General features: G+C 41.0%; 1 protein-coding gene across 1 annotated transcript in view; it reads right to left on the bottom strand.

Moving 5' to 3' along the window:
- LOC109464550 overlaps positions 1-17,811 on the bottom strand; it is a 60,709-nt gene extending 42,898 nt beyond the window's left edge. The window contains exon 1 of the mRNA XM_019761553.1: positions 17,546-17,811. Within this exon, the coding sequence (XP_019617112.1) occupies positions 17,546-17,621 (76 nt within the window). The 5' untranslated portion in view covers positions 17,622-17,811. The remainder of the gene's footprint in view (positions 1-17,545) is intronic.
- Between the last annotated feature and the right edge of the window lie 6,026 nt (positions 17,812-23,837).

The raw sequence follows: 23,837 nt of genomic DNA, 5'->3' as shown, positions 1-23,837 counted from the left end.
TTATTGACTTAGGTTCATCAGTGACATATGGGGGGTATAAAATCTCTGTACGGACAAGGCGGCTACAAATACATTTAACTTGACGAGGGTACCAAAGTCTACAAATTCAATAACAGGCAAAATAGATAACTGTAAAAGACCGAGAGGACACGAAAATTAATCGTTGGATTGAGAAATTTATATGGATCATAAAAATCCACTTCAGTCATGGACAGCGATATGCTATATTGTATATATACATTTAAACCCTCATATCCCAATACGGTTGCAAGAATAGCTATGTATGTCACAATTAGAGTGACCCACTAGTGAACACCTAGCTTCAGTGCACAGTGAACCAGTAACACCTAGCTTCAGTACACAGTGAACCAGTAACACCTAGCTTCAGTGCACAGTGAACCAGTAACACCTAGCTTCAGTGTACGGTGAACCAGTAACACCTAGCTTCAGCACACAGTGAACCAGTAACACCTAGCTTCAGTGCACAGTGAACCAGTAACACCTAGCTCCAGTGCACAGTGAACCAGTAACACCTAGCTTCAGTGCACAGTGAACCAGTAACACCTAGTTTCAGTATACAGTGAACCAGCAAAGCCTAGCCTCCTCTCCAAACACATGAGGTCAATGGCCTGGAACAGACTGCTTTCACCATTGTAACCGGGAATGTAGCAGACAGCCCGTCAGATGTCAGATTACATTATGTAGCAAGTTGGAGGGGCTGATCATCATTTGTATGAAAATATGCTTGAGTAAGACTAAACAGAGGTTTACGTTGTTAGGCTGGACCATCTGTAGGCAAACATAATGTATTTGTTTGCAAATGTTACCTTTTCCACTTTTTTTACATTCCTACTGCAAGTTTTGAACTTCACAGACGGCCCCCTGGTAAAGTAGGCAGGTGATGTGAGTCCTTGCCGCTAAAAAGCCGACTAATGACAGACGACTCTTCACGCAGCTGATAGCCCGCACTCTCCCTGATAGAATCAGCTTCTCGATGAAAGCGCTGAGGGAATCCAAAACAACAAAGCCTGTCCTTGAGGCGACATGGTTAAAAGATGTTTCTTCTGCAAGTTCTTACGACCGAAACCGCGACTGGAAAGCCAGGAGAAATCCCTCGGATCAGGAACGACAGAACTGTTCTCTGTGAGGTAAAGTAGCCAGTAATAATGGTGAACAAGTTACCACGGGTAAGACATTAGTTAAGGAGGTGTACGGTCGGGTCGCTTCTTGGCCATCCCTTTGTTTACTAAGATCACTTTTAGGTGGATGAGTGCAAAAAAAGACTCCTATCATTCTCTATGAGGTTTATCCAAGGCATGGGGGCATGCAAGTAACGTCCTATGAACTTATACGTGGGGCCATCCGCAATAAAGGTGGATCTGTCCCACTGTACGATATTTTGGAAAGTTTGGGCCTCTCGTTTTTATGCAAAAGTTTGGCTAATTTGTTCGATGCCTTGTTTGGCATTTTGACTATGAACTCGGGTTGAACGCTATGATGATGATGACGACCCTGCCTAGTGGGCAAGTTCTTTTTTGTCTCTATGAAAAAAAGAAGGTATTCTTCTTCTTCTTTGCTGCCCTCCAACAACCCCGCAAGGGGTATCACGGGGGGAGGGGGATTGTTTTTGGTGTCTCTGTTTTTTCAAGACAAGACCTCCTTGACAGCTGGTGTTGCTTCTTTGCACGACGGAAGGACTTGTAGTCACCATGATAAGAGGACGCAGTCACCTTCACACAAGATCTAAATATTTCATGGAGATCTGAGGTCTCCTAATCCTTATTTATAAAGTTTTTCTAGATCGAAGAACTTTATTGACACAACAAAAAGTACAGCGACTTTTGGAAGGTCAAAGACATGTAGATATACAAACAAATATACATGGGTACAACGAAAATATCCTACGTACAGAACAATAGGTGGGTCAACTAATACTACTTGTTCTAAGGTCTAAACATTCTTTGATATATTTACCTATTTGTACACAGTAAGGGTTATTGCCTTCTAGATCTACGTTTCGATGAGCGCTTCTGCCATCTTCATCAGAGCAATGCAAAGATGACAGACGGTTATCGGAAGGCCGGATCTTGTTTACGAAGTAGTTGCAGATAAATGGATTTGCTATTCAATCATTCACCAACATAATAAAATTGTTTACGAAACTGAACAAAAGTTGAATTGGGCCTAGTGTATGGCACACCGCCACGTAACGTAACATACATCAGATATAGCCCCTTGGGTTTGGTATATAATGCTCTATTGCCGGCAAGAAACATTGCTGGCTTACCATATCTATTGAACGCCATCACGTCGCAAAAATAAAAATACGATTTACCATCCTCATCGACATCGATTACGAAAAGACGACGATATATTCAATTTTTATGGAGACGCTGTCACTGTTATCTGTACTACACTGTAAGCTCCGTACTAACTCTTACTGTCTAATACACTGTGCGCCTGAAGGGATATACATTTATATGGCATTTCAACTGCCTATTACAACTTAAAACAAACTATCTAGCGGGTACAGAATAGATCTGATAAATCACATGTATAAATAAAGTGTCGTTTGGTTTTTATCAAGTCGGCAAAGCGTACTGCACTGCACAAATCCCGTAATGTATTGTGCAAAGCACTTTTGCAGAACATCACTTTAAGGTCGTTTTTGCGCATTAATTTTATGATTTAAGGATGAAATCGCGTTTTCAAATGTTGTGCTGCAATAGACATCGTCTGCGACGGCTAGAATTCTGACTCAACGGTGACTCTCTTCATTCCTACTAAGATAAAATTGTCCGGATCGAGCCGAATTAATTCGCTTTGATCCGGCTTCGGTCTGGCTCGATCCGGCTCCAATCCGGCTCGATCCGGCTCGAAGCAGATCAAAGCGAATCAATCTAGTGGGAATGGGGCCTAAAAATCCGGTTCTTGTCTGTTTCATTTTCCGGTACGTTCCGGCTGCATCATCATTCCTCAACGCCAATTAAACTAATCAATGAAAAACCATCGGCCCATAGGCTGGAGCAGATTGATGAGTAGGGGAATGTAATGTAATCTTAATCAAATCAGTCAGAAATAACGAACCGGCAGATTCTATCAGACTAAGTCAGAGGCAACCGTACAGTGCATCAATTTAGCGATTTGTGCGGTAGAAATACCAAAAGTTATTGTTGGGATGAAGCACATTATAATCAATACACTAATGTTTTGAGAGAGTTTCAAGAATCAATAGCAGTGATTTGAATGCTCTGAATGGTAGCAAATCTGTACTGTTTCCGTGTACTGAAATTACTCAATTCTTGACACTGAAAATGAAGCAAAATAACATAATCTTTGCAAATGTAACTGTAAACAATGTTTGAAGCTATCTAGTGCAAGTGGTGATGCTCCAACTGGACTTGGTGGTAGCAAATTCCGCTCTATGATAGCTTTAGGGAAATATTTTGATATAACGTTTTCAAATATCAAGTATGTTAACGTTGTTTCAATACTTTTTGCACATGATACGTATTGGAAGGTTTACTTTTGTGGCACTAACCCAGCCTTTTGTGTTGCTTTAAGTAATTAGCTCTAGTAGGTTGGGCTATCAACTACCAATTAGAGTTTGTATAATCTACATTTGAGGCTGGTTTATTCTACAAAGCGATCAACCAACAAATGAAGATCACGGTAGTAAAATTCCCTGCCCACTCAAAACACCAAACCAAATGTGACCAACGTTAGGTCGATAATATTGAACCACGGGGGACTTCAATGACAGGCGTAAAAATTGTTAAAAGGCTAGTGTAAATTGATGATCGATGGACGTAAATGACGTTCTTTGGACGTACGTAACACACCAGTTTTTAACAGTAAGAACAAGCTGCGACCTGTAAGGTTTGTTGCGTGAAGGACCCCTGCTCTTTTTCAATAAGTGTGGTGGGCTTTTTAACGGACCTCCGGCTTTACATCCCATCCGAGAGGACGTCCCTAACCGAAGCTTGGTTCTCTTCTTCACCTTAGTCGAGTGAGGAAATATGTCTTAAGGGGCTTTCCCAAGATCCCATCACTAGGGCCAGCCAGGGATTCGAATCCAGAACTTCAGATTCTGTTGAACAACCCTAATCACAAGACTACCTTGAACACAAATTGATGATAAGTGCCTAATTCGTCTATACTTGTGTTCTTTAACTGGGCTATTCAAATATTGTTTATTAATGCGTTAATTCCCAAAGGCAGAGTGACAATAAGCATGTATCTAGACAAAAGTACAAAATAACGACATGACTAAAGACGAGTTTATACATGCACAGCTGTTTATCGAGAAAAAGATGACAAGTCCTAATATCCTGTTTAATACCATAATTATAGTCTCAATAATGAAAGTAAATATACCAGCTGTCTATGTACCTAATGAATAGCCAGGTTGTTATCTACGATCATTGGAAATGTATCAAATACCGGCAAATTTACTGAAAATTTATGGCAACGTGCCATTATGGAGAAATTAATATGTTATTATATTTCTCATCATTGGCAGCTAGTTCCGGGTTCAGTTCTTGGAACGCGTCATATGTTTCATAGATCATGCGTTGAGCCCCTGTCACACATAGCCGAATATGGCCTCAGGAACATAGTCGAACTCACCCCATACATTATGAGTAGCAAAATATAAACTGCTTTGCTGTTCTTGACCTGAAATATGCTGTGAAATGTAAACTACCTTGCTGTTCCTGTCATGAAATGTGATGTGAAACGTACACTGCCTCGCTGTTTCTGGCCTGGAAATATGCTGTGAAGTATAAGCTTCCTTGTTGTTCCTGATGTTATGAAGCATAAACTGCTCCTGCTATAAACTGTTCCTAATGCTGTGAAGTATAAACTTCCTCGCTGTTCCTGTTCAACTTCCTGATCTGAAATATGTTGTGAAGTATGAAGTGCTTCGATGTTCCTGGCCTGCAATATACTGTGAAACATATACCTGGCCTGAAATAAGCTATGAAATACAAACTCTGCCGCTGTCCTTGGCCTATGCTGTGAAATATAAACTCTCTTGTTGTTCCTGTCCTGAAATATGCTGTGAAATATAAACTGCCTTGCTGTTCCTGGCCTGAAATAGGCTGTGGAATATAAGCTGCCTTGCTGTTCCTCACCTAAAATATGCTGTGAAATGTAAACCGCCTTGCTGTTCCTGACCTAAAATACACTGTGAAATATAAACTGCCTTGCTGTTCCTGGTCTGAAATATGTGGTGAAATAACTCTCTTGCTGTTTCTGGCCTGAAATATGCTGTGAAATATAAACTGCCTTGCTGTTGCCTGGCTGCCGCCGATCCTGCCGCCTGCAATTAATGCCCAGCCATAAACCCTGACAGCGGCCTTGTTTTTATAGCCAATTTTAACAAAAGGGGCACGGCGGAGTGCTGTCCAATATCTCAGGCTCAGGAAATGGAATCGATGGGAAATAATGGCTGGAAATTTCGCAGCAGTGATGGACCGGCAGGGAGAGCAGCCAAGTGCGTGTCGTAGAAGACGAACTCTGCATTCTGATGCGGTCGATGGGTAGGGAAAAAAAAACCCTACACCGTATCAGGCAATCCCCTGGGTAGTTCCTCTTTGGCGCGAAGCTGGCTTTGTGTAGTTGATTCCCGACGTGCATGGGGCAATTGTGTTGAGATAAAAGTCGTTCCTGGCCTTGATCTCTATGGTACATGGCTTGGAGGAAAAGTTATGACTGCGGACTTAATGCTATAAAACTGTACTTTGAAACTCTTGGCCATGAAATCAACTTTACGCAACTTACAACAACTGTGACCTCTGATTTAACCTTCCAAGTTTGGATATTACGGTATGATAAAACCGTATCAAACTTATCACGTATCAAATTTCATCTCCCTAACGCAAACTTGGAAAGACGCCATGCACGCTAGGCTACATTTTCAAATCTTATAACTAATTCATACCCTTAACGCAATGTGCTATAAGTTATGCCAAAATTATAACACTGATCTTAAACATAGACGATTTAAAATGAAGTCAGCGTCGTCAACTAAACCTACCTTTAACAACGTAGATAGAATTGATGGCTGTACATTTATATTGACGCAACTCATCATTTTGCCTGTAAATGTACATTTACTGCATTACACTAAACCAGAACACTACCATTAACGGTACACAGGTGATGAAAACTTTGAATTCAAACCATAGATATATAGCCGAGAAGCAAAATCATAAATCATAAATCATAAATCATAAATCATAAATCATAAATCATAAATCATAAATCATAAATCATAAATCATAAATCATAAATCATAAATCATAAATCATAAATCATAAATCATAAATCATAAATCATAAATCATAAATCATAAATCATAAATCATAAATCATCCTGACCCATGGTCTTCTCTAGATAACTGTAGACCCAACACCCCTACGGAAGTGTGACCACTTACGATTTTACTTTAGATATCAACCAGCACGACGCTAGGTGAAGCCTCTGTGTGGATAATATCTACCATCAGCTGTAAAGGTTATTCCATGGCAACAAGAAATGCTCTTCAAAAAGTTGTCTGGGGGCCAAGATGGGAACGGCTGGTTGGGTGGCGTGGGTTTAATGACGGTGTGTGACTCAAACAATTGGTCAGCTTCGTGACGTGAATGGGACTAATGCTAATAAGACGGTATTATATGCATAATTATAATGTCTTTCTAAAGGGGAAGGGATATTCTTGATAATTTATTAGCGGTTAATTGCAATAAGGCTATTTTCGTCACTTTTTGTTTCATTCCACGACATTCGGCTAGTCTTTCCCTCCTGACATCTGCTTGGTTTTCATTCCTATGGTAATGTATCGGACACCCAACCACTGCAAAGCCGGGGGCCACAAGTCACCTATTGACAAGGATAGGTCATTAACGTCGGGCGATATTCACAGTAATCCTGGCGTAAATCCTTCAGTTGTTATCTGATCAAACGCACGTTCCCCTTGGGCAACAGTTCGCTATCGATTATCCGCCGTACTGCAGTTGTTAAAAGTTTATTTGTGTAATTCAACCGCTAGGACAAGCTAACAACGCATTTTTCCAAGGTTTCTGCCATCCCCCGTGATGTTTAGCGGAAGGTCCCCGGAGAAGACGGTTTCTGCCATCCCCGGTATCATCAGCGGACGGTCCCCAGACAGGTCGTGTTTTCCCATTAGCCTTACTGCACGAATCCCGACAAATTTGCATCTCTCCATTAACTACCATTCACGGTCCCAGAAATACTTATCTCTAGTGCTCAGAGAGTCCCCAGATGCACCGCACACTTCTCCATCACGACTGCCTAAAGGTACCAAAAGCCTGCACTGAAGACGAGAAGATCGTAGCAATCTTGCTCCTCATGCCCCTTCCCCGCACACCTTGCTTTAGGACACGTCTCTTATCAGCCGAACTGATACCCCAAACGGTGATCTAGTGGTCCCTCTCACGGGAAATCTACTGGTGATTCGTGCTGCAGATGAATTTTCCACGGCGCGCGTTACCAAGGGGACTGTGCGACCGGCGGCCCTGTGTGTGCGTGCTTGGATAGGGTGTGGGGTGATGGATGTTTATGGGTGTCACAGCCGCAGGGTAGTTTGCACACAAGCGAACGTTACGGCAAAAAATAATCACACAATTATCGTTTTCAGGTATCACGGTTTTCTAACTTTGTGGGGTGATGGATGTTTTAGTTGTGAATTCGAAGCAGCCGCTGGGTAGTTTGCTCACAAAAGAACAAGGCAGTAGAAATAATCACACAATTATCGTTTTCTAGCGATTGGTATCATGTTTTTCTCCCTAAACTTTGTAGGATGATGAAACGTTTTGGTGGTTTGACAGCCGGAGGGTAGTTTGCACACAAATGAACGCACAGGCAAAGAATAATCACACTTACAATTATCGTTTTCTAGCGATTGGTATCACTGTTTTTCCTACACTTTGTAGGGTGATGGATATTTTTGTGGTGTGGCAGCCACATGGTAGTTTAAAGTTTGTACAAAAAAAGAACAAATAATTTTCTAGCGATTGGTATCACCATTTTATCCCAATGCTATCCCGGTGGATATATTTTTATTGGAATACACCAGTAAAGAAGAACCAAACTTCTAAATAACTATCATTTTCTAGCGATCCTAGTGTCCTAAATTTTAAAACATGAGCCGTATTTTAACACTTTGCTGCTTTATTGCAGACATATTGATCGCAAAGAAGCCATGATTATACATGGAGCGCAGCAGGGCGTGTCTGGAAATAAGTTCTAACTGATTTCGCACAGTTGGTAGGCTGGGGATGCCCCGAAGTGTTTTATAATTTGATCCCGTAATTACTGATATTCTCCCAGAGCGTCCCTGTAATTTGTGTACGGGGTTTTAAACGCCGCAGCGGTGTGACAGTTTTTTTATGACAACACACTGTCGCATGGGTCTTTTGCTTGACACAATTAAAATTCCATCGGCGAAAAAACAAAGAAATCTGAGATTTGAAACCTTCGGGATGTTTAATTTTTAATGTATGATATTCACAACAACTTTTGACAATTTAGACATCAAATTAACAAAGTTGCCTTCCACGACGGCTGATATCACAATTATGAAGCAAAATACAAGATAACTTAACTCCCCTTCCTAACAGTAGTTTGGTATAACCCATAAGTCCCACATTGCTTAACTCCTACAGTGGACAACAGCTATTGATCGATGATACCACACCAAATACAGCACGGGTGTGTCGAATTATTTTGATTTTTCTTTAATTTTCAATACCTAAAAATGAAGAAACATTAAAAAAAATAAATAGCATCATCTGGGCCCAAATAACTAATCATATACAGAAAATAAAAGAATTCTGTCAAACACAACATGAGTTATAGCTGCGAACACACAAACAGGACCGAAAACACTACCTTCCCCCAGAACAATATCTCCTTCCCCAGAGGTAGAAAAAAATGGTAACAAATGGTATATCTCCGGGGTCAAGGATATTCCCATTGTTGAGGAGCCAATAAAACCATTTCTGGTTGTGCATCAAAGCAGACGATCACCGTGTAAAATTACCAAGTCGATAGACCAATACGTGAAGATCCTTATTGACGAAACTGGTACCTCCCAGTCAACCAGAGATATATACGTACATATTAATGTGTTTAAAACATTTTCCCAAACTCTTATTAGGGTCTTCTCCTTGTTACCATCAGACGAAGTACAATTGCAATTTGACGTAACGTTACACTCAAGTTATTTTATACTTACAGTATGAAGCGACACAAACACATAACAAGAATTATCATTATAGTGCCTTGCTGTTAAAATACGACGTCTCAATATCATTCCTATACCCCGTCAAGCTCGTTTGAACGAGATTTACTCAAAACGATATTCTAAACCCGCGCAGTGCTATACATATTATACATCAAAATGTGCAATTTTTAGTGGACAATTTCTTAAAGTGTTACACAATTAACACCAATTTTTGTTTGATTTAAATATTTTGACCATTGTTGGACGTACCAAGGCTTGTTTTATTAAGCATGCCAAGTTTTTTCATGGACCTGCGGTGAACCAACTTTCTGAGTATTAAAGGAGAGGGTAGTTTCACGGAAGAGGCGCATTGCGTCGTTTTTGCTGTTTAATAAAATAAGCGTGTTCTAGAGCAGTGGCCCCTCGACTGTACTTTATAGGGTAAACATCGTTGCGAGACCACTGCCAGATTTAAATAACACCGTTGCGAGACCACATTTGCAATTACAGGAAGCGGATCTAGTGAACGTTTCCCCCCGTTTCAGCCCCAGGGGGATCGATACATACCGATGAAGTGAACAATATTAAACAGGGCAGAGCGCTAGCTCCGCCGACGGAATCAATTCTAGCGGAACGAAAAGCACTTCCCTGTGGGAAATTGTTACTCAAGTCACTGGATAGGTTTTGAAAACTGTGAGGCGTTTCCATCCAAACCCAATACTTTACGTCAGTGTAGATGAAGAGGTATGTATCAAAAACTGTAAATTAATTGTCGTGATTTGCATGTAGATTTTACTCAAACTTAACTCTTATTCGATTAGATTTGTATGGAAAAGTACGCGTGGCCTTGGTTGGTTGGTGGTCGGAGGAAGGTTCTGGATGTGTGATAGGGGCTTAAATCACTGAAGAACAGTTGTGGATGCTACTTGAAACTGGTAATTTTCAAAATATATCTAGTTGCTTGAGTAACAATTTCCTTGTGTATCTCATTACCTGGATGTCTCTAACCTTCATCGACAAGTCTCTCCAGGGTTCCCAGTACATGCATGACTGAGCGACTCGTCTTATATACGCTTGTCACCGTGAATTCAGTATCTGCGACACAACAGTCAACTAGGCAATACAGACATTATTGAAACACATCACAGCCATTGACAGTCCTATCTTTGATAGTTTGTCGACTGTGGTTGAAACGCTGGAAATGATAATGAATACGAACTGGTGGCTCAATATAAAATAAATGATTTATGCGGGATTTTTGCCTTAAAGACAGTCATGCAGAATCACCCATCAATTTTAAGGTCAGACGCCCAATATTTCACTGTACGTATATATGTACATAAACTACTGCTTCCAATGCAATTTTAAGATCTAGCTAATGAAACACTGGATTTTATCAATTTTCTAAATTCTTCGTAAAAAAAATTGAAAACTGTATCTCACTGCATACCGATGTCTGTGAGGCAAACAGGTTATTTTGCTAACGGTTGCTTGCTTCGTAGCTGGTTATTTATTGGTGGTACCAAATATACAAATATTTGGCTTCAAGTGCGTATGGAATGATGACAATGTGCTAAGACAAAATAATAAATGTTAATGCAATATTAGACGAAATTCCTTATCTAGAATATTTTTTTTTGTTTTGCCGCTAGCAAAATTGCATCGGATGCCTTTAATACCCCAACCCCTGAGTACTGTCACATCGACACATGTTCAAAGGCATTCAATGCTGTTTTTAGGGCTTGGAAACCCTATTTTTAAAGCCAATATTCTAGTAACTCATCTACATACTGAGTTGAAACCACACTATCCTGATGTATATTGACCCTCATTGAGCCAAAAATACCCAAAATTATGACAGAAAACGGTTACTGGAATGGTCCTGGGCTGATGTTTCGGGTACCACCCAGAAAATAAAGGGGGCTTGTTTGTGCAGTTTTAAATGCCTTAGGTATGAAATACTGTTTGAAATGTGCTAATTTGAAGCAGCATGTGTCAATATCATAATAATTGCCTTATTCAGAGTATTCCAGTTTTGCTGCTCTGAAATCGCATTGGATGCCTTTAACTTCTAGCAGAACAAACACCCATCTCTAATCGGCTATGCTAAATAATGCGGAACCCACACACAGGCGGTAAGACTAATGTACACACGCCTCGCCGTTTCGCGTTATAAATACATGATTAAAGATTCATCCCCTTTACAGTACATTACTCCTTCTTATCTCTCAACCAGGCACTTTGCATTGTGGCGACGCTTCATTTCTCCGAGGTGTCGTTTAATTTTGAAATCGGGAACGTTCGTTTCTGTGTCTGTGGTGGAGTAGTAGTAGTCGTAGTAGGAACATTATTAGCAGTAAACGTAGTAGAAGTAGAGGCAGTAAACCTAGTAATAGGAGTAGTAGTAATTGAAGTAGCAGTGGCAGTAGTAGTAGCATTGGTATTAGTAGTAGTGGTAAAGTAGTAGTAGTAGTAGTAGTAGTAGTAGTAGTAGTAGTAGTAGTAGTAGTAGTAAAAAGTAGTAGTGAAAGCAGTATTAGTAGTAGTAGCTGTAGAAGTTGCAATAGTAGTAGTAAAAGTAGTAGTAGTAGTAGTGGTAGTAGTAGAAGTAGTAGTAGTAGCAATAGTAGTACTAGTAGTAGTAGTAGTAGTAGTAGTAGTAGCAGCAGCAGCAGTAGTAGTAGTAGTAGTTGTAGTAGTAGTAGTAGTAGTAGTAGTAGTAGTAGTAGTAGTAGTAAAATCGGCTTTGTGTGGTTCTGTCCTTGGTACTGAATGTATTGAGCACAGTATATAGCTTCTCTTGGGTCCTGTCCATGGTATTGAATATTTGAAGTAATGGGCTAGTAAAAGTAACTTTATAGTAGTATTTTTCCGTTTTGATATTACTGTTTGTTACGTATAGTTTTATGTTCATCTGATTTCGACTGGAAAGGACTCACACTTCTGAAACAGGCCCCTGAATGTTCTACACGAAAGTGGCTACATGCTGATTGGTTGATGGGCAAAACACCGTCGTCTCCGCTTGATGAGAGAGCTACAGTTGGTCAGACGACTATTATGGGATGCAACGCGTATCCGGCTTGAACCATCCGGTATAAGACGACCGCATTAACAGAAGACGGTATTACACAAAAGTCATTTGTGATAAAGTGGCTGACGGCATAAAGATCTCCGTTGTTCATTGATCAATTGTAAAAACTCTGTTATAATGAGTTTTTGTGAAGGCGGGTGTGCCTTACCCGACTCTCTTTACTGTATTGTACGTTTGGGAATACTACGAGAGCTAAATCGTTAAAGACGACATTGAAATACAACATAACCCGAACAATAGTCAAACGTGCCAGACATTATAATTACTCAATGAGCATTTGGACAGCAAATACACTCTTCTGATGTTAGGGAACATCGATTCTTGCAAATTATTCTTCCGTGTTTTTTTTCCTAAATTTTCGTTGCCATTTGATTCAATTAAATATTGCCAGTTACGTCATGGTAAGCATGGCAGCCGATTCAAAACCTGGCACCACGGCTCGTGAAAAATGTACTTTGAGAAGCAAAGCAAACATGGATAACTCGGAGTTAAATGCAGTCACGATAAATATGTATTGTGTCTCGAAAGAACGTTCCCTCTTGCTCGTTCTAGCTCAATATATAACAACAAATAGCCATGCCTTCAAGTACCAGAGTTATCAACCGAGGATTGAGGTGTTCAAAAATTCATTCTTTCCGAAAACTATCGCAGAGTGGAACTTGCTGTCACCAAGTACTGTAGAGGCACCATCATTAGATAGATATTCAAGGGTTAGGTGTAACAAGTCGTTCGGTGTAAAGTAGCCAGCTGCCGCCGCGCCGCGTGCCTGCGAAGCTGGTGCGTTACGCCGTAGGGTGGTTATACCGGCTGTACAGATACAGATATGTGAATCAACGATGCTTAGACACGTTCAAACTAGGCAAACCATGTCAAGGTGTGAAGACATGCGTCCCTCGGGAAGAAATTGACATAACCACACTTATGTTCGTCGAACGGCTTGACATTTACAATATCTCACATCCGCTTTGCGCCGTATCAAGACTTAAATCCATGTGGCACACTCAAAACCACCAACCAACCAACCAACCAACCAAGGTTTTCTGAAGTTTGGGAGCAGTCGTACTATATATAGGCCCCGTCTACCTTTGTATATGAATTTGAATCAAAGGTGACTTAAAGTTGAGTCAAACTTGAACCCCGAACAATCTCCGAACACCGCTGACATACTCCCGAACAACAGTCAAATATAAGACTTAAAGACATCCAATGTGATTTCAGGGCAGCAAAACTGGAAATATTCTGAATAAGACAATCTTTGTGATATTGACACATACTGCTTCACATTAGCACATTTAAATCGGCATTTCATACTTTGGGCATTCAAAACTGCAGTCCTTTATTTTCTGGGAGGTACCCTAAAAATCTGCCCAGTGCCCTCCCAGTAACCATTTTCCGTCAGAGACAGAGGTTTGGAAAGTTTTGCTCCATGGTTTTAACTTAGTATGTCGATGAATGACCAGGATATTGGCTTTGAAAAATCGGATTCACAAACCTTAAAAACTGCACTGGATGCCTTCAAGTACGTTTTCATGCATAATTCAACCAATTGCGCCCATTTGTTAACTAATTAAAGGCTATTGTATACCTTTTGTAATTTTCATTAGCATCTATCAGCATTGACTCATTTGAGTAACAGTTCATAATGACAAAGACGTCATGATTTTTACAGAGCCACGATCTGTATAGAAATTGTGACATGTTTTTGTCTGCATGGCTGGCGTTAACTTCATGAAAACCTAATTAGGCCACACCGATTTAATTTTATGGATGACATCCACGCGCGCATTGATTTTCGCCCGATCTCAAAAAAAAAAAGAAATCACGTATTCCGAGGCTCTGGCCTGGCTTTAGGCCTGGGTAGTGCATGGTGGTGATAACTCTGGTTGACGGCAGCCAGGCTACCGAAGCTCCAAGACTCAAGAACTCAGTACATACGTACAGCAGTGTCGATTCATATATTCCGCAAAAATCCAGCATGTGTCGGCCTGTCGTATACGTCGCTATGTAATGCGCCAAATTCACAATACCAGGTTTGTATTCCTGTGGTTTTGTAGCATTTTTATTTTTGGCCGGATTTTTATTTTTTTCGCCCGCGCGCACTAGTTTGGGGGTCTTCAGAGGATGTCATCCATAAAATTAAATCATTGTGGCCTTAATGGCTATAAAAAAAGCATCCCAGTGGAAATGATTGTATAGCTAGTCTCTTAATCCACACAGCCGAATCCCAGCACGGTAAAACTATTATCAACGCATGACGAACTTCAATATACATAAAGATAATCCCTAGACAGCTGTCGCTAGAAAAAAACAACGACTCAACTTCGTGTTGAATGAAAGAAAGAAACACTTCATTCACTTTGTCGGCCAGAGGCTTTACTAAAAACGCAAGAAAAATAACATATATCACGCCACAACTGTTTTATAAGGCTACAGCAAGTAAATTTTATGGATGACATCCTCCGCAGATTCCAAATCTAATGCGAGCGGGCGAAAAAAAGAAGTCGGGCCGAAAAAAAACAAGATTCCTACAATTTAAAATTTGGACTCAATCATTGTACAAATGGTTTTGATTCAGTAGGAACATCACATATACACAGCCAGCATCAGATATCACTGCATCAAAGTAAGAAACGAAACATTAAATCAGAGCCTTTTATTGTCTCCTCTCTTTATAGTTATCTGTCATCCACCTTCCGGCATGGCAAAAGACATCTTTGCCCATTTTCGTCATGTTAACAACTGTCAGAAGGCAACAAAATTACTTGTTTTTTTCTCCAAAATCAGGCGAAAATTAATGCGAGCGCTGATGTCATTCATAAAAATTACTTGCTGTGGCCTAATCTAACTTCATCAAAATTTGCTATACTCTACTTTTGCTACTTTTTTTAAAACGTCGTATCGAGGACTGAAGCTTCCATAATTCACTTTGTCAACGGAGTCATTGCGTGTGCTTAATTAGGCTTGGCGCTTAGCTGCAGCAGGATTTAATGTATACAAACATTCTAAGTAATGCATATAAAGAACGTCCCAGTGGTGGGTATAGTGAGCACCATATGGCCCGCAGTTCTTTACCGTGTGTCACTAGGGAACCAGGGGGGTGTAGAAGACGAATAGCTCGGTGTAAGGAAGACGATATTTGCGTTTCACCACTCCTAATCGTTACGTCAGAAGCACACGTCTATATATACGGTGTAAGACTATTATACTAAGTATATAGATACGAGTATCATCTCCTAATAGTTTTGCGTTTATCCATTTATGTGGTTTATGTGCTTTTACCGCATTAGTATGATCAAAACAGACATCCATGTAATTCATGTATTTCTGCTTGCTTGTAATGTACAGTTTTCGGAAAAATCCGTTTTTACCTTAACCAACAAAACTAGCTAGCTGTTGCTGCCGTGTAACGTAGGCAATATATTCATTAAACATGTATGCTTATTATTATTGCTACTATTGCCATTATCATTATTGTTGTTTTGTTAGTAACAACTTATTATTGGCAGTTACTATTTATTTTGAGCAAATCTTTTTGTGGACTCCACTATGTCTAGGTTATCATAATTTATGTTATGTTGTTTTAATTTGGACTGGGATTCACAAATGGAATCTTACTGTAGTAAAGCTGAAATGAATAAACAATTTTTCAATTTATTTGTTAGTACAGCTATTCTACTAAATATTCTTAATAATTCCTGGTTCCCTATAGCCTAGGTGTCATCTATTTACTGTGGCGTGCATAGTCTAGTGGTTAGTGACCCTCACAGTCGCAGTCCTTAGAACGGGACGTTAAGCTGAGGTCCACTGTTCATTTTGCTAGTCAGAATAAGACCTAGGGGAATTAATTTCCCCGGTACAATTACTGGTAACCTGTAAATACTGCACATAGCGTCTGTCTTCTCTGTAGAGTATAGCTCTCCAGTGAGCTAAAACTAGATCGAGATCCCTTTCCTATAACAGGGCTCCCGTACACACTATTTTATGCTTAGGCCACATTTCCAAACCGGGGCCCAGCCGGGCTGTTTGTATGAACGAAAAATTAACGCTTCATGATCATATTAAGAATGTACAAAAAATAGTGCCCATGGTTGTTATCAAAAACTTCTCTGTGTTTTGTTGTCTTTTATACTGTACTTTTCGTTCCAAAAAGCTGCCCGGCCGGGCCCCGTGTGGGAATTGTGACCTCAGCATTACGGAGCAAGCATTGGAGCCCTGGTGTACAAACAGGACGGCACCCAGGCCAGCTCCCTCGCCTCCTCCCGCGGGTTTGCCGGCCGTGAGGGCCCGCGGCGTGACCACGCCCCTGTTGCGCGTCCCTGAGTCGGACGTGACCGGCCACGGCACTCCTCCCGAGCACCCTGCCGGAATACTCAAACAGTCGCCCGCTTGGACGAGCAACGAGGAAGACTAGCAGCTCCCTTTATTGGCGCCCAGCGCCAGGTTTATTGGCAAGCGGTACCATCAGTGCCCCCCACCCCATCCTAAACCCTATCTGTATGCCCCGCCCTGATGCAGCACTATTCCACACAACCATCGCAAAAAAACATAACCCACTCGAGAGAAGTATTTAGAAATCCCCACCTATATCTACCTATCGTTAGCTAAAGCACGTTCCCCCGTTTTCCTTGTCCAGCCGTGCTATCGATGTCCTCAGGACAATTCCTGAATTCTAACGATCTCTCCACTTGTCTACCTGTACCCACTAGAGAACTCGTAGAGGCTTCGCTGTTGTTACGGGCGTGATGCTTTGTCTCGCCACTGTGGCTTTTGTCTGTGCCTTTATCAGAAGTGAGAGCACAGGCACATGAAACCCGCGTCTCGCTAAATGGCTTTCTTCATCGTAATCAATTTTCCTACTGTGTCGGGCGTCCAAGGTTTTTTTCTTCTTCTTCTCCCTCGCGTGGCGTTCAGCCAAAAAGCCCGGGCTCCTCCGCTATTACCAGATTTACCGGCTTGTACATAAACCCTGCATCACCATCTGGTATCATATCAGGCGGCCGCTCATTCTTACACCGGCAAAACGGGACCAAACGAGCGGGCTGTGTCACAGGCACGCCGCGCTTAGATAACGTTCTATTAACATCAAACACGATAAATCATGCAGTCGGTCATAAAGTCACAGCCTGCACGACACACATTTGCGTTAAGGGGACTTTTCTTTATCTCAGAAAGCGAGAGGTGTTGGTTTAATCGTAAGGAACACTTACTTATGGCTGCCGAGACGTCTTGCACAACACAGGTGAGCATCAAGATCCAACACGCCGCACAGGTGGGGACCTTCATCCTCCTGCAACTCCGCACAGGTGCGTCCTACCTGCCGCAGGTGTCACGCAAATTCCACAGGTGCCAACAACGTACCACAACAACAACAACACGAAACGAAAAGCGGGGGTTGGAAAGTTGCAGTTCCTGGAATGTGGGTCGTCAGGCGCACCTGGGCTCCGCGGCGCGCGCCATGTTATTCCAGACGCTGCTCATTCCACAACAACAATCGATTCTCCGGGAATTTGCATTCCCCCCGCGTCACGTGACCGGCGTGCATGCAGCCCCCACTTTCACGGGGAGCCATCAGGCGAGCACTCTCACTTTCTCCATTGTTCCCGTTTGGGTTTAACGACAGTGCATACGTATACCACCAACCACACCACCTGAGTCTACAGATTTCTTCTAGAAAAAAACACCACCACCCAAAATCTAAAATAGACTGAATGAGACCGAATTAAATCGGCACGGGGCTCGCAATATAGACGTTAATCTAGTGGGCGGTAGATGAATTTTGATAGTGAGGGGCAGAATCGACCAAAAGCGAGACAATTACGACTGCGAGTCACATTTGTGGTTACGGCTCTCCGTAATGATAAATATTCAATCGGAGTCTCGGGGGGATCGTCTGGAAACATATAGACGTTACCTGTTTCCTATACGATATTCCTCTCAATCAGATATTAAGGTAGACATAACGAACGTACATTGTTTATGTTATTGGATAAATATATAAGGGATTATTTTTACTATAAATGAACTAGAAAAGCTGTAAAAGACGTTGTATATGAGTACCAAAATTTAATGAAGTAAAAGCAAAGATAATGTTATTTTTTAAACACCCACAAGTAAAAGGTAGAATATCGAAGCCTTGGGAAAACAAACTCATTTCCTTTGTCGTGACCTCCTGAACCTGTGAGTCGCGCCCCGGTATCATCTGTGTCAAGAGCGCGGCGCATTTTCTCCTAGATGAAACCCAATGACCGAGCGACAATTCATCACTCCTACCTGTGCCGGGATCGCAGCAGCTAGCCTGCAGGGCGTTTTGTCGTGTGATACAGAAGTCTGCACTGTGTGGAACTCCCGTACACAGTCAATCTATGCATGCATGGATTAGTAGATTGTCCTATGTGCTATCGTGGTGCAGAAGGACGACAATGAATGTTTAAAAAACGCATTTAGCTAGCCTTCAGGGCGCTTTGTCGTGTGATGCAGACGTCACTCTGCACTGTGTTGTACACTCGTACAGAGTCAATCTATGGATTAGTAGATTGTTCTATGTGCTATCGTGGTGCAGAAGGACGACATGTTAAATGTTAGAAAAACGCATTTAGCTCGCCTGTAGGACGTTTTGTTGGGAGATGTATTCGTCTGTACTGTGTGGTACTCCCATAAACAGACAGAAATACTTTTATATTCAGTCTATGAATTAGTAGATTGTCCTTTAGAAGACGACAATGCTTGTTTCAAAAACCACTGCATTAGCTAGCCTTCAGGGCGTTTTGTCGTGTGATACAGACGTCTGTGCTGTATATACTCCCATACATAGACAGAGAAATACTTTTCCATTTAGTCTATGGATGAGTAGATTGCCATTTAGAAGACGACAATGATTGTTTCAAAAACCCCGCATTTAGCTAGCCTGCAGGACGTCTTGTAGGGAGATGAAAACGTCTGTACTGTACTGTGTAGTACGCCCGTACATAGACAGAAATACTTTTACATTCAGTCTATGGAGTCGTAGATAGCCATTTAGAATGACGACAATGACTGTAAAAAATGAATTACGTTTTGTAAGGAGACGTCTGAGGAAGATGTCATCCATAAAATTTACTTGCTGTGGCCATATGGTAATGTCTCCGACACCCAGCCCCACAACGTGATTCACAGGCCCTCGGCAAAATACGGTCAAACGTCTGTGCGCTATCAGAGTTCAAGAGACTGACACAATTACATTCAAAAGGTTGAAAATTGCTGCGCAGTTAGTACATACAGTCGTCCTTGTAACTGTAGACGGATATCAACCCAGACACTTTAATTAATTTAGAGTGTGCAGCGGCAAAAATGTAGCTGCTAGTTGATGGATACAACTGATTAGTATACCATAGCTATTAGTCATCTTAACTAAGAGCTGCCATATAATGTGTCCGTTCTAGGACGAGCTTCGCCGCCTCTGGCGGGACCACGTCGGCATTCAGCCGAGATACGCTGGGAGGGAGGCACCAGCAAGCAGGTCGTTGACCTCTGACATTAATAGCACGCTGCCTGGCGTGTTTTTATCAAACAACAATGAATGCAGTTTCGGAGAATCGTGACCGGGCACGGTTTGAAAGGAATGTATGGCACGTGGACCAGATGTGATGAATGCGAGTTACCCGAATCGTGGTTCGGGTGGTTTCATATGAACAAGGCCTAAAAGGCTCCATTCCCACTAGGACAAAATTGTCCAGATCGAGCCGAATTGATTCGGTTTGATCCCGCTTGGAGCCGGATTGAGCCGGATCAAAGCGACTCAATTCGGTTCGATCCGAACAATTTTATCCTAGTGGGAATGGGACCAATGTGTGTAAACGTGGCTGATCAACTGTTTGGTTTTTGCTCTCTTTCATGTGTACGATAGTTCTAAAAAGGAGGGCCAAGGGTAGATTGTAGCAACTGTTTGAAATAATCTGTTTCAGTTAGTCTCGTAGTGAATATACTGACTTATAAAATGTATTTCATTCTCCACTGCTTTCATTGGGCAATATTTCCAAAAGTTCTCGTAGACAGGTATCGTACTGCTAAACACTCCTGAAAACAAGTAGGGTTGCAATGGTATTAATATAATACACATTTATGTCGCCATATTGTTTGTTCCCATTGTTTTTGTTGTAAGTGAAACTGTTAACGTTTATGATTGGAAAGTCAGTCCCATGCTATCAATAAAGTAATAAACTCTGATTGGGAAAAAGGGCCTAATTTGACTAGTGGGAAATCTAACCTTACTTAATCACCTAAAATACACTCATGGAAATGGAAATTCAACCTCTTTAAATGAAGAATAAATACGGTATCATTAAAATCATCGTTTAGGACTAAATGATTTTCGAATCGAGAAAAAAATGTTAAAATCATTGGATATTACACGTATATTGAATAGAAAGATGTAACATTAACATCTTTCCTTTGTTATTGTATGTTGGTATGGAATTTTGCAAAACTGAGTGTAGGCTACTATGTGTCGTATATTATAGCTGATGGCATGAATTGGACCCCAAGGAACAATACACTTAGAGAACGCATTCCTCAAATCTCTAAAAAGCAGCAATAACGTTTTCAGCACTAAGGACGGGGACTATATCTTTTCACAATGAATTGACATTGTCTCCAGTTATACCCAGGAGGTCAAAAACACCCAAAAAACTACTTTCATACATTTTCTTCTACCCTGTGGTATAAATCGCACCATTTTCAGTACCAGGGACGGCGATATTCCGAAAGAAAAAAAAAACTACTTTCATACATTTTCTTCTACACTGTGGAAATAATGGCACCATTTTCAGCACCATATTCCAAAAGAAATAAAAAAAAAACCTTCTTTCATACATTTTCTTCTAACCTGTGGTAATAATCGCACCATTTTCAGTACCAGGGACGACGAAATTCCGAAAGAAAAAAATACTTTCATACATTTTCTTCTAACTTGTGGTAATAATCGTACCATTTTTAGTACCAGGGTCGGCGATATTCCGAAAGAAAAAAAAAAGACTTCTTTCATACACTTTCTACTACCCTCTGGTAACAATCACACCATTTTCAGCACCAGAGACGGCGATGTTCCGAACGAAAAAAAATATCTTCATACATTTTTTTTCTAACCTATGATAATAATCACATCATTTTCAGTACCAGGGACGGCGATGTTCCGAAAGAAAAAAAAAACAAACTTTCATACATTTTCTTCTACCCTGTGGTAATAATCGCACCATTTTCAGTACCAGGGACGACGATATTCCGAAAGAAAAAAAAACTACTTTCATACATTTTCTTCTACCCTGTGGTAATAATCACATCATTTTCAGTACCAGGGACGGCGATATTCCGAAAGAAAAAAAACTACTTTCATACATTTTTTTCTTCTACCCTGTGGTAACAATCGCATCATTTTCAGTACCAGGGACGGCGATATTCCGAAAGCACAAACTACTTTTATACATTTTCTTCTAACCTATGATAATGAGTGCGCCATTTTCAGTACCAGGGACGGCGATATTCCGAAAAAAAGATAAAAAAACTTTCATACATTTTCTTCTAACCTGTAATAATCGCACAATTTTCAGTACTAGGGACGGTGATACCCTGAAAGAACAGAAGAACTACATTCATACTTCAAATTTTGACTAGTTGGATGAAATGTGAAATTAGACATTCTAATCTTCCCACTCGCTGTTACGTCCTCGGCAAATGAAATTAATTCTGAACGAATCTTACTTATCCCTCCTCTGATAATGAGTTACTTTATGAGCCACGTAAAGTGCTTTAAAAGCCTGAGGCATGATGATGCTTACGTAAGTAGAGTAGTCGGTGGATTTGCTTGATTGCGTAAATTATTCAAAGCAAGTGCCGCAGCCACAAATGACATTTTATGCGGGGGCTGATCCAAAACTGCTCGCGGTGGGTCGGATCTCGGTTTTCTCAGGCTCTCTGCAAAATGCTTTGCGGGGTCGTGTGCCGTAGTGGCAGCGTGCTCGACTCGGAACCAAGAGGTCCAGGGTTCGAGTCCTGACATGCCACCGATCTTGTGCTCTTGGGAAAGGCACTTTACACGAATTTCCCGTGCATTGTCTTGTCCTGTATTCGTCCTCTGCGTTGGTGGCGGCATAAAATAAGTTGATATAACTTGAGTGTGCTGTCACCATGTCTGGTCATGAAATGTCAGTTGGCATTTAAAAAAATGCTTTGGAGCACTATCCATCTCCGTTCACAACAAAGAAAGAAGAGAAAGAAAGTGATCTCGAATCAGTTTTAGCTCACTGAAAAGCTAATCTCCCACTGGTCATGACAGAGAAGACTGACAATATGTACAGTACTTACAGGTCCATTGTACCGGGGAAATTCCCCTAGCTCTTTTCGACAAGCACAATGAACAGTGGACCACGGTGTAATGTCCCCTAGGCCTCGATATCAAGTAGCGTGCATGTCGGGTGAGTGACAACAGCCGGGATTCAAACTTCCAACCTCTTGGTCCAGGGTGGCTAACCACTGGACTACGCACGATACTACAAGAAATGATGACTGAATGAAGACTTTTATTATACATAAATACCCACTGGCTCAAGTACAGATCACAGCATTGGTATAGCTTGTATATACTGTACATGTATACATCCACACGAACTAGCTAGCACTAGCAATAAAGTAAATTCAACTTCTCCTTGCTACTCTGTGATGGCGAAAAGTTAAGAATAGAGATGTATGTTTTAGGATCAATTCAGTTCACCCTTAGGATCAGAGGTTTGTTAAAGCCCACTAGAACTGTGAATTTGTCTGTATTACTTTTTAATATTAAGCTGTATGTATGAATGTATGTATGTATAGACGTAAAAGACCATGTGCAAGTTGATGCACTTTTGTTGTGTCAATGAAGATTGTCAGATGGTGAATTAAACAACAACTGTCACCTCGGCTTCTACCATGTCCCAAAGCTTTACCTCCTTAATGAGTCACCTTAGAGTTAAGCTTAAGTGGGATTAAGAACCCGTAAGGTAATAACATTTCATGAAGACACCGATGAATATTAAAAAAGGTAATCTCCGTAATTAGAAAATGTTGTCTATTTCCCTTAAGATTTCAACGGTAGCAAAGGTAAAGGTAGTCAAGACTTGCCACGGTTCACCAAGGTAGTAAAGGTAAATATAGGTAGTAAAGACTTGCTACGTTATTAACTAAAATTTCAATTTTCAATTTTGATTCATTCAATCAGACAAAAGCAGGGAATGCTGATGCACCCCTGAATTGTGTATTCGATTTTTACAAAGTTTTCAATATCAATCATTATCACTGTCATTGTAAAGTTTTACTGCACAATGTACAAAGACTTTTTCAAGCGTAGAGTCCTAGCTTTAGGCAGAGTGAACATGTTGCTGTTCCTGAGCTGTCTCCCTGTAGCAGTCGCAAGTTCAAGTTAATGAGTACCGCTTTCTAGGTAATAAAGACTTTTTGCGGTAAAGGTAAATGATGCCAAGACTTGCTACTGAT

Source organism: Branchiostoma belcheri, unplaced genomic scaffold (assembly GCF_001625305.1).
Source record: "Branchiostoma belcheri isolate BF01 breed outbred unplaced genomic scaffold, Haploidv18h27 scaffold14, whole genome shotgun sequence".
Lineage (NCBI taxonomy): Eukaryota > Metazoa > Chordata > Leptocardii > Amphioxiformes > Branchiostomatidae > Branchiostoma > Branchiostoma belcheri.
The sequence above is the reverse complement of the archived record's forward strand: the minus strand, read 5'-3'. Positions and strand labels throughout refer to the sequence as shown.